The following is a 12184-nucleotide window of genomic DNA, read 5'->3' as shown; positions in this document are numbered from 1 at the left end:
CCCCAGTGGCCAGTGATGTGGAACACATCACATGCTCTTGGAGAAATGTCTATTGAAATCCTCTGCCAGTTTTCAAACTGGGCTGTTTTTTTATTTGTTATGACTTATTTATTCAGGATTATTTTTTGTTATTAATTTTAAGTTGCTATTTTAATAAGTTTCATTATGGCATTTTCATATATGTGTATCAGTGCATGTTGCTCACATTTGCCCCCTTACATCCTTTGATGTCTCACACCCTGCCACGCCCCCCTTCCTCCTGTCTGTAGTGGGATTCGTCCTGAGTTCTGGCAAAGTAATTCCATCTTACAATGCCGTTTAAATGTTCTATGTGCCTTTCCAGAGTTGGTCAGTGTTTGCTGAGACCAGCAAACTTCTGCAAGAGAAAAGACAGAATCCACATGGGCGCTAACTTTCCTAGATCTGATCTGTGTCTCCTTGCCCGAGCTTGCAGTCACCTCTCCTGATTTAACACTAGGTAGCACTCTGAGCCCAGGTTTGTACCATTTCTGCTGCCAATTGAGAACCATACAGAATCAGAGCTCAGTGAGTGAGGCTTGGCTCTTCATTGCCTGTGAGTTCCCTACACCCCTGTAAGTAACCCTAAGGAACTCATTTATCATGCCAAGCTGAAATTGGCAGAATCTTTCTTAGGTCTGCTGCTCTTATTTGAGGTAAATAAATGTTTCTTTATATTTTTCCAGGAAAGTCCCACACCCCTTAAAAAGTCTCCCGTCCATTTTCACGCACACATATGTACACATGAAATGCATTCTCTATATTAAATACTAGAGTTGCATGGGTTGAAAGCCCTTTATCCTGTTTTGGGGACTGCCTTTTTGCAGACGGTGTCCTTTAATTTCATCAACTTTTGGTTTTTGATGAAGTCCAATTTATCTAAGTTTTTTTTTAGTTGACTATGTAAGTATATACAAGAAATCATCGCCGAGTTCAACTTTGGATTCTGATTTTTCTGAGTCTTGTAATTTTGGGTCTTACATGTAGTCTCTCTCACCCACTTTGAGTTCATTTTGTATATGGTGCCAGTGGGCTTGCTTCATTTTTTGGTACACACACACCCAGCCTGGCATTGTTAGGTGACTAAGACATAACCCACACTTACAACATTCACCTTTATATACTATTCACTGGCTTAAAAAATTACAGTCATACAGCCACAACCATGACCCAGTTTTTAAACAGATCCATCACCCTGGAAATACTTTTCAGGGCTATCTGCTGTGATTACTCATCCCAACCCCAACCCTTAAGAACTCACTCACCTAACCTTAATACAAAGGTAAATGCACACAGGGCATTCTGAAACTTCTACCACACAGCACAGCTGACTTTGGTCATGTGACAGCATGTGACACATGCCGTGCTTGTACAGCTATGACTTTACAGGCACTGCCACAGACTTGGGTGATTTCCACTCCCTGGAGACAGGAAGGAATGTTGTTGTGAACATTCTGGCTCATCATACAAACACAAGTTTTCATTTACTTGGGTAGCTGACTAGGAAGGAATTGCTGGGCCATACCAACTTGTTCCTTAAGAAACTGTCCACGCCACTTTTTTTTTTTTTTTTTTTTTTTGTCAGTACAGCAATGAACTGTGCTTTCCCATATCCTACAGACTTAAAAAAAAAAACACAGCAGAGTTAGTGGGTTAATTGGTATTTTATTTTGGCTTTTCAATCTTTTAATGGGTTACAATGTCAAGTGCTTTTCATGTGCTTATTAGCTATTTGTGTATTTTCTTTGGTAAAATGCCCACACTTGAGTTCAGTTGTTTTCTATTACTGAGTCGGTCTCAACTTCAGTTGAACATGTTCTTGTATGTAGATATGTATGTATATATACATATACACACATATGTTTTTGGAGACAGGCTTTCACTGTGTAACAGCCCTGGCTGCCATGGAACTCACTCTGTAGACCAGGCTGGCTTCAAACACACAGAGATCCATCTGCCTCTGCCTCCCAAGTGCTGGGATTAAAGATGTGTGGCACCACTGCTCAGTTAAGTTCTTGTCTATTTTATACCATCTGTCAGACATTTGATTTACAAGTATTTTCTCCTATTTTGTGCCTTGTATTTCATTTTTACAGTGGAATCATTTGAAGCATGTCCTTTGCATAAGTCTCGTATATCAAGTATTTTACCAACTGTGCTTTTCATATTCCATCTTTACCTAATCTAATGGCATGAAGACTTTCTCCTAAGAGACTTATATATTTTAGTTCTTACATTCACCGACATCTTGAGTTGTTTTTGTATATGGAAAGAATAAGTTTATCTTCTTGCATGTGGATAACGGATTGTCACAGCATCCTGTTAGACTGATGTTTAGGAATCCATGTCTAGGGCCCGGATCCATCTTCATGCCAGCACCAGGCTGTCTGAATTCTGGGAGTTTTACGTCAAGCTGGGGGTCAGATGATGTAAGCTCTTCAGTGTGCTGATTCAGCATTGCTTTCCTATTCTAGACTCTTTGTTTTCCAGAGGCATATTACAGTCACCTTGTCAATCGTCACAAAATCAAAGCACCTACTGGGATTTATTTGGATGGCACGAATCTCTGGGTGATGTGAAGAGAGCTGACATCTTAATATTATGTTTTCTAAACCTTTCAACACAGTAGTCTCTGCACTTAGGTGGGTCTTTCTTTATTTTCTTTTTTTTTTTCCTTAGCATAATTGCACATTTCACTGTACAGGTCTGTATTAGTTACCTTTCTATGACTGTGATTAAAACACTGTGGCCAAAGTAACTCACAGAAGGAGGGCTTTATTTAACTTATAGTTAGGATTTGTTGAGCTTATGGCTCTGGAGGTTTAAGTCCATCATGGCAGGGATGCCTGGCAGCAAGCTGCAGATATATTGTCAGGAATGCAGCTGAAAGCTCACATCTTGATCCATAAGGTGGGAGAGCACACTGGGAATGGCATGAATCTTTAAAAACCTCCAAGTCCCCTCCCAGTGCCACACCTCCTCCAACAAGGCCACCTCCCCCAATCCTTCCCAAACAGTTCCACCAACTTTCAACCAAATGTTCAAACACATGAGCCTATGGGTGCCATTCTCGTTCAGACCACTACAGGGTCTCACTACTTTTCATGCTTTTTTCCCCACTTCCTTGTGTACTTTGAGATGATGTCACAAATGGTGTGTTTTTAAAAGTTTCTGTATCTATCAGTTTCTGATATATGGAAATATGCTTTACTTTTAATATTAACCCTCTCTCTTGCAACATTACTAAACTACCAGCTGGTCTCATAGACTGTACTCTCAATATTTCTAGATGAACTTACATAGAATAGCTGTTTCTTCTTTGGAAATTTGGCATAAGTTCAGCTATTTGGGCTTGGACAGTCATTGAAGAAAAGTTTCAATCAATGGAAAAAATTAATCAATGGATATGGAACTATTCGAATTATCTTTTTTTAAAAAAAAAAAAAAACTTAACTTTCCATATTATTCTTCAGATTTTTTTTTTGAAACAGGGTCCAATGCAGCCTAGGCTGGCCTCATTGTAGCTGAGGATATCCTTGAACTTTTGATATTCCTGTCTGTATTTCTTCTTAAGGGCTGGAATTATAGGTGCGCATAACCATCCCTGGCTTTACGCAGCGTCAAGGACAGAGCCAGGGTGTCTTGCATGCTAGGCAGGCACTCTACCAATGAGCTGCGTCCTCAGCCCCTCAAATGACCTCTTTCTTCGGTAGTTTTTGTTCTCCAAGAATTTGTCTATTTAATCTAAATTATGCCAAATCTTCTCCTGTCACTCTGTTTACAGTGTTGGTAGGATGTCACCTAATGGTTGTTGTTGATATCACTAATTCCTGTCATTTTCTTCCTCCTTGATTATCAGTGTTTTTTGAGACAGGGTCTCCTGTTGAGCCTGGATCTTACTGATGCAGTGAGATTATATGGCCAGCAACCCCCAGAGGTCCCCTGTTTCTGTTTTTTTCTACAGTAGGGTTATAGGAGCATGCCAACATAAAGGGTTGGTTTTTTTTTTTAAAGGTTTATTTTAATGTGTGTGTGTTTGTGCGCATGCACACATAGATGAAAATGCATATTGAGACCAGAGGTCAACTGTTGCTTCACACAGTCTGTCCATTCTTCATTGTTTTCAAGTAAGAGGAAGGAAATCCACTGCCTGCTGTTCCGGTTTAGGCGGAAACCTCAAGATAGCTTAAAAACACTGATTCGACTACAGCTTTCCCAAAGATTGTCTCACTCCTAAGGTAACCCCCTACCCCTGCCTTCCCAGCACAGCCCACATCAGGATGCTTTCTAGAACCCTGTTCCTCAGAGCTGCCCTAGCACATTACAGTTGACGGCATCATTTCAAGGGTTGGAATTCATATAATTTCACATATTTATTTTGAGAAAAATATTACTTCCTTCACACTGCTAATAAATTTATCCTCGTGTGCAAAATTAACAGTTAACACAAAATCCATGGAAAAATTCTTAGGACCACCCATTTTTGAATGCCTGTGAACACAAATCCATACACAGAACAGCAAAGATCTCACCCATAGGCCAAAACATGCCATTCTGAGTGTACTCACTGTGGTGGGCACTGGGATTGGTTCTCTCCACCAGGCTGATCTCACACTGGGCTGAACTGGCCCTCTGAAGGTGGCCCTTCCTGGCATCAAAGAGGTGAGAAACACAAATGGAAAACAGGTCATTGGAAAACACGTCAGAAGAAGCAGAAAGAAAATTAAGCCTGAGGATTTGGAAGCTCATTCTCTTTCCAGAACTACTGGAAACCACAGGACTCCCAAATGTTGTTCCTCATTTAACCAGCCTGCCAGCCGAGGCGGCGGCGACCCCTGGGTACTGCTGAGACTACAGCAGGGCACAGATGCTGTGTCTGCCATAGGTATTTCCACTACAGAGATCACGTCCGACCATCGTGGACCCTTTATGTACCACAGTGGCTTCAGCGAACAATTCTAATTCACGACATTAAAATACCATCAGCTTTGGGTCATCTGATTATAACCTCACCTAGAACTGCTTTAAATATTAAATGAGAATTGAAATGTGAAGGTGCTTTCTTTTTTCAATACGCCAATCTCAATGTATTAACTCACATTACTGAAAATGAATTCACATCATCTAGCCATAGCAACGTGACACTTTCTAAAAACATCCTGGCCTCCCCTAAAATGCCAATTCTAGCAGATGTTTTAGCATTGGGGGTGGGGTGTATTTGACCTCATTCAAGTATCGTCTTAAGTTACAGAAAATCCAAAAGGCCCTCAGGTCAAAGCACTTTCAGCTACCAGTGGGTTCTGTTAAAGAATTATTTGTTTTCATTTACTAAATATTTCCCCCTCCTTTTCTTTTCCTCCCTCTCTGCCATTGTTTATGTGCATGTGTGTGTATGTGTGTGCATGTGTGCTTGTGTGTGCATGTGTATGTACACGTGTGTGTGCATGTGTGTGTATATGTGTGTATGTATGTGTATATGTGTGTTTGTGTGTGTGTGTGTGTGTGTGTTTGTGTGTGTGTGTTGTGCACATTTGCCCACGTGGAGACCTGAAGAAGATGTCAGGTATCCTTCGCTATCACTCCCTTCCTTACTCCCTAGAGACAGGGTCTTTCACTGAACACAAAGCTCACCATTTCAGCTAGGCTAGCTGGTTAGTGAACTGGTACCCACCATCTCCATCCCGACCCTAAACACTGGAGTTATGGGCACATGCAGCAATGCCCAGATCTTATGTGGGTGTGGAAGATTCGAACTCATGTCCTCACGTTCGCACAGCAAGGACTCTCACTCACTGAGCCACCTTTCCAGACCCCCCCCTTTTATTTTTGGTGACAGGGTCTCATTTTGTATGACAGGCATATCTAGAACTTGACAATCTTCCTGTCTGTCTACATCTCCCAAGTGCTGGGGTCACAGGGATTCACCCCCCCCAAGTGCTGGGGTCACAGGGATGCACCACCCCCCTCCCAAGAGCTGGGGTCACAGGGATGCACCACCCCCCTCCCAAGAGCTGGGGTCACAGGGATGCACCACCACCCTCCCAAGAGCTGGGGTCACAGGGATGCACCACCACCCTCCCAAGAGCTGGGGTCACAGGGATGCACCACCCCCTCCCAAGAGCTGGGGTCACAGGGATGCACCACCCCCCTCCCAAGTGCTGGGTCACAGAGATGCACCACCCCCCTCCCAAGAGCTGGGGTCACAGGGATGCACCACCACCCTCCCAAGAGCTGGGGTCACAGGGATGCACCACCCCCCTCCCAAGTGCTGGGGTCACAGGGATGCACCACCCCCCTCCCAAGTGCTGGGGTCACAGAGATGCACCACCCCCCTCCCAAGAGCTGGGGTCATAGGGATGCACTACCATGCCTGGCTTTAGTTTCACTCTTCAAAGCACATTTTAAGCCCAGAAACACTTCACAAAGTCAGTAGAGGACAGCACCAAGCCCGTGTCTAGTGCTCACGAGCAATAATGATCAGACTGATTCTGCCCGTGGGGTTAGGACATGTGTTCCCTCTGTCAAGCTGTCATTAAAATTGGAAAAAGAGCTGAGGAGACAGGTCATTGCAAGGAGCTTGCCTTGTGAGCATGAAGAGGCCCCGAATCTCAGCCCCAGAGCCTGCATCTTTAAAGGTTGTGTGAGGCACTGTGCCCTGGCTATTCGAGCACTGGGGAGGCAGAGACAGGCAGATCTCTGGGGCCCAAGGCCAGGCAGCCGAGCCTACTTGGTGAGTGTTCCAGGCCAAGCAAGGTAGACAACAGCTGGATAACGACAGCTGGTATTGTTCTCTCGCTTGCACACACATGTGCACACACACGGACACATACAAAAAGAAAATATGTGATTTCAAGCACATTTCAGTCTGACCTGAAAATTATTTTGAAATGTTATTTTATAAAACAAATGCTGCTGGGCGGTGGTGGCGCACGCCTTTAATCCCAGCACTCAGGAAGCAGAGCCAGGCGGATCTCTGTGAGTTCGAGGCCAGCCTGGTCTACAAAGTGAGTTCCAGGAAAGGCGCAAAGCTACACAGAGAAACCCTGTCTCAAAAACCAAAAAAAAGGGTATTTTTTAAATTAAATTTATATCCATTGTCTAGCTTTTATGACTCGCAAGAAAACCATAAAATAAAACATATATTAGAAAGGGTGAAAAACAATGCTCATGGACAGTGTAAGCAGCAGCACTCAGCCGGGTGTGGTAGCACACACCTCCATCACAGCATCTGGGAGGAGGAGGTGAGGAATATACGCAGCCAAGGTCATTCTTGGCTGCATATATTGTCCACTCTTAAGAACACAGCGGACGACATCTTTGTTGTTGAAACCTATACACTGTTTCTTTATTTTTCCTTCTTTCATCTCACACACACCCTGGAGAGTCAGCTCTCTCTCCTCTGGCCCTTGGACGGAAGGCTCACTGCAAAATAACCCTACGGTCTATACATCTACAGTTATCTTCGTTTCTCCCTCAATCTTGAAGATGTTTTCACCACCTCCCCACCCCCCAGAGGTCGGGGCAGCCGGCCACTTCTCTCAGCACACTGCCAACATCACCATGGCCTTGCGTCCGCCCTGTGCCTCCTAAGTGCTCAATGCTCAGCTCTAAGGCTGGGCCTTCGAAGACCTGCTGTCTTTACGTTAGCATTTTCGCTTTAGAATCGGGATTCCGTGCTTTATGAGGCTGTGCTATGCACATGTGTTTTTCTTTAATCTGCTTGACATTTGCGGAGTCTGTGAGTAACTTACAAATTCTGAACATCTCAGCTATTATCCTTTTCAAACACAGCCTCTGCCTCAAGTCTTTTTTTTCTCTCAAACTCCAGAAAAGTAAAAGAATTAGACGCAGTCGCTTTGTTTGCCGTGTTTCTTGATTTTTCCTTAATATTTTACAGTTCTTTTGTTCCTTAGGCTTGGGGTACGTTTTCATTCATTCACCTCTCTCCCCATTTCCTTCATCCTTCCCCTTACTGTTTCTAATCTGCTTAAAAACACAAACTAAACTTAACATTGAACTAAATATATTGAATTTTTTAATGTTAATTTTATTTTTTCAACTTCTGTATTGGCCTTTGCGAAATCTGCTCTTTTGTAAACCTGTCGTTTGTTTTTTAATTTTAGATTTATATTTTTGTGTATGAGTATTTTGCCTGCATGTATGTATATGCACTACTTGCGTGCTGGTGCCCAAGGAGTCCAGAAGAGGGGTCAGATCCCTTGGAACTAGAGATATAGATGGTTGTGAGCCAACATGTGGGTGCTGAGAACTGAACCCAGGCCTTCTGTAAGAGCAACAAGTACTCTTAACCACTCTCCAGCTCTTAACCACTCTCCAGCTCTTAACTACTCTCCAGCTTCCATTTCTTTTTCATACATATTAAACATAACTTTTATATCATGGGTTTGATTCTCCCCACAAAAGAATATTTTGAATATCTGATTTTGCTCTTAGTGGTAACATGAAATTTGGAGAATACATTTAATCCATAGCAAACTCATAGTTACTGCAGCCAAATCTAGATCGTCAGGGCTAATAGTACACACAGTAGCTCAATAGCCAATCACTATCAAATGAAAATTCTATTTCCAAATCATCAGTACAGTGACTAATAAGGGAATTAATCAGCTTGCCCACCCCCAGCACATTATGCTGGAAAATGTGCTCAGAATCAGAAGAGATCATTATCCAGTTTTCCCAAGATTTGTTCTAATTAGCGGTGCCTCTCTCCCATGTCAGTGAGTAGTCTTATACTGTGAGGTGCCCTTTAAGGTAAAGAATGACAGTGGCTTCTTCAAGAGCTGATTTGCACTTGTTTCTGTCAATCAGTTGAGAATATTTACCGTCTAGACTGCTTTATACACTTAACCTTTCCCCCACTAGACACTAGAAATACCATGGGCTCAGAATGAAAACCCATTTAACATTTGTGATTAGAGGTTTCTCCCTTTTCTTTTTTTCTTTGTGTTTTGAGGCGGGGTCTCCCTAAGTGGTAGAGGCTAGCCTTGGACCACTGGCATGTGTTGCCTCCCCTGGCTTTAGAGGTTTCTTTTTCAATGACTACCAATCTTTCTTATATAATCTTCCGTTCTCATACCTACATGCCTATACTTCCTACCCTAAAGAGAAGGCTCTGGGACTTCTTTTTGAGACAGGGTTTCCCCTGGTATCCAGGCTTGCCTGGAACTCACAGCAAACCTCCTGCATCAGCCTCTCAAGTGTTAGGATTATAGGTGTTAGCCACTATGCCTGGGCCAAAAGTTATCATTTAGCATGGTATAGGGTACTTCAGATTAGAATTTTCCTCTTTTTGTGCCAGGGTCTCACTCTATAAACAAGCCTGGCTTGAAACTCACTATATAACTCAGGCTGGCCTTGAACTCACAGCCATCCTCCTGCCTCTGACTTTCAAGAGCTGAAATTACAAACATAAGCTACTACATCTAGCTTTAGATCAGAATATTCCTGAATTCTGCCTCCAGTCTGCAACTGTGCTTTGCTCTTTTATGAAAACTTGTGGCTCAATGGCATGCAGTACATTTGGGATATAACATTGTTACCTTTACAAATTCAAAGATCAGTAAAGGAATCCAGTTGCAACAGCTGTAGCAATATCAAAGTTCTATGTATTAAAAAAATACACAAGTCACTCTTAGCAAGTCCCAGTGGAATATTAGATTCCCTTATGAATTCTTTAGTCACTATGTGAGACCTGCTTCTGGCTTTCTACCTTGCAGCATATGGGTGAGCTACATTTACTAACACTTTTTGTAATGCGTAGGCCCGTGAAAGTGATTCTGTCAGAGTGTCTGTGTCACTTCTGGGACAGATCATTTTGAGTGTGAGGCACTCTGGAACTTTCCTTCCCTCTGACAATGCAACCAACAGCATTTGTGGCAGCTGCTCTGTAGTTTGAGTCCTCATGACAGTGTTTAGCACAACCATCTCCAATCCATGTGATAACACATAATGATTATATACTATGAATCAGAAAGCCTTTCTTTTTAAGCCATTAAACTGTTACGGTTGCATCCATCTTTTTCTGTTGCTATACCACTGAGTAATTTACAAAGAACAGACGTTCATTTAACTTATGGTTCCAGGTGCTGAGATGTCTAAGACTACAGCATTGACAACTGTTCAGCATCTGGTAAGGCCTGCCTTAACTGGGTCATGGCATGGCACTGGGTACCACACTGTGAGACAGGACCAGCAAGACAGACAGAGCTCACTTTAATAGCTTCCGATGAGAAATCCTCCATCTTCTGTTATGCATTAAAGGGCTCATTCCTTCATTCTGCTGAGACCCCGTCACCCAAAGATCCAACATTTCAAACACCATTAAGAGAGGACTTTGGGAACTTGTTTCTAATATATGAAATTTTAAGAACAAATTCAAGCAACAGTGAGTTAATTGATAGTTACTACAGTCAAAACTAGAGGCCTTATTACACAAAGTAGCTCAATAACCAATCAATAGAAGATGAAAATCTATTTCCAAGTCAACACTAGAGAGAATAATGAGAAATTAGAATCAGTCAAGCTTATCTTTTGGTGTATTTTGCTGGAAAACATACATAGAGGGATAAAATAAGAATAGATCATTATTCAGGGGTAAATTCCCAAGATGACTCATTTGATACTTTGTTACATGCTACTCTAAACTCAGTAGATTAGAAATTTCTCTCTCATGGTTTCTACTGGTTGACCACCGAGTCCCCTCCCCCTCCCCGATCTGGAGGACTCTGTATGATTGCAGGCAACCATCAGATAACACAACTAAAAGTTCCAACAAGTAGGACGTCTAGGGAGCCTCATTCAGATGGCTAGCAGTTGCTGCTGGGAGTCCAGCGATGGCTCTTTAATCTTTCTTATAAGATTCTGGATGATTCTATGCTATGGGATGGTCTGTATGTCAAAGTGCTCTGATTGGTTAATAAATAAAACACTGATTGTCCAGTGGCCAGACAGGAAGTATAGGTGAGACTAACAGAGAGGAGAACTGAGAGAACAGGAAGGCGGAAGGAGAGACTGCCAGCCACTGCCATGACAAGCAGCATGTGAAGATGCTGGTAAGCCATGAGGCAAGGTATAGATTTATAGAAATGGATTAATTTAAGATGTAAGAACTAGATAGCTAGAAGCCTGAGCCATTAGGCCAAACAGTTGAAACAATATAAGTCTCTGTGTTTACTTGGTTGGGTCTGAGCAGCTGTGGGACTGGCGGGTGACAGAGATTTGTCCTGACTGTGGGCCAGGCAGGAAAACTCAAGCTACAATTCTAAGATGGAACTTTTAGCCCATTTAAAGGCGGTGTTCTTAATTGTATCATTTACCCGATACTCATGACTAGAGCAATCATACAGTGCCTGTCTAGAGAAATAAACTGTTTCTTATCACAATTCAACGGCTTGAACCTAGACCCTCATGCCTGCCAGACGAGCACACTATCACTGAACTACACAGTCCCAGCCTTAAAGTCTAACCCTTGCTGGTTGAGCGGCAAGGTCACACGGGGGAAGGGGACATAGGAGCGGCAGATCACACGGGAAACACAATCTGATGTGACGGGCCTGTAAGCTTTTGTATCTCAAGTACTCAGATGCAACAATTAGATAAGATCTACTGGGTTGCTTAAATGATACTTTGAAAGAAAACACATAATTATGCACATTTTAAAAGAGCCAAAGACCCTCCAAATTTTAACCAGGGTTTATGAAATATTATTTTATCTACATGTTATTCTTGGAATATTAACTTCTCAAGCCAACTTGGATTGTCTTATGATGACCATCATCAACCCCATTTTCATAACCATATGAGAGTAACCAATGCATGTTTCATACTTATTAGTTAATACAAAATAACTACTAAACTTAATTTCATAGTCACTTTTTAAAAAAATTCAAAAACATTGAAGAGCAATAAAAAAGGACTCAATGCAAGTAATCTTTGATGTATATGGCCTTGCAACATGTAATTTTCCCTTTGGTTTCTCTTACAAGTTACCAGTTTCTCCAATTTAACTTTCTGCTTCTCTCTCTGTCTCTCTCTGTCTCTCTCTGTCTCTGTCTCTCTGTCTCTCTCTCTCTCTCTCTCTCTCTCTCTCTCTCGGTTTAAACAGCCCATGAATTTAGGGAACATTTCTACCTTGTTGGCCGCTGTG

General features: G+C 42.4%; 1 protein-coding gene across 1 annotated transcript in view; it reads right to left on the bottom strand.

The window, feature by feature from the left end:
- The window catches only part of Nrg4 (neuregulin 4), a 75754-nt gene that overhangs the window by 18837 nt on the left and 44733 nt on the right, over positions 1 to 12184 (bottom strand). Inside the window, exon 5 of the mRNA XM_028865132.2 lies at positions 4587 to 4666. Within this exon, the coding sequence (XP_028720965.1) occupies positions 4587 to 4666 (80 nt within the window). The remainder of the gene's footprint in view (positions 1 to 4586; positions 4667 to 12184) is intronic.

Source organism: Peromyscus leucopus, chromosome 7 (assembly GCF_004664715.2).
Source record: "Peromyscus leucopus breed LL Stock chromosome 7, UCI_PerLeu_2.1, whole genome shotgun sequence".
NCBI lineage: Eukaryota > Metazoa > Chordata > Mammalia > Rodentia > Cricetidae > Peromyscus > Peromyscus leucopus.
Note: the sequence above shows the minus strand (reverse complement) of the source record. Positions and strands in the feature narration are given on the sequence as shown.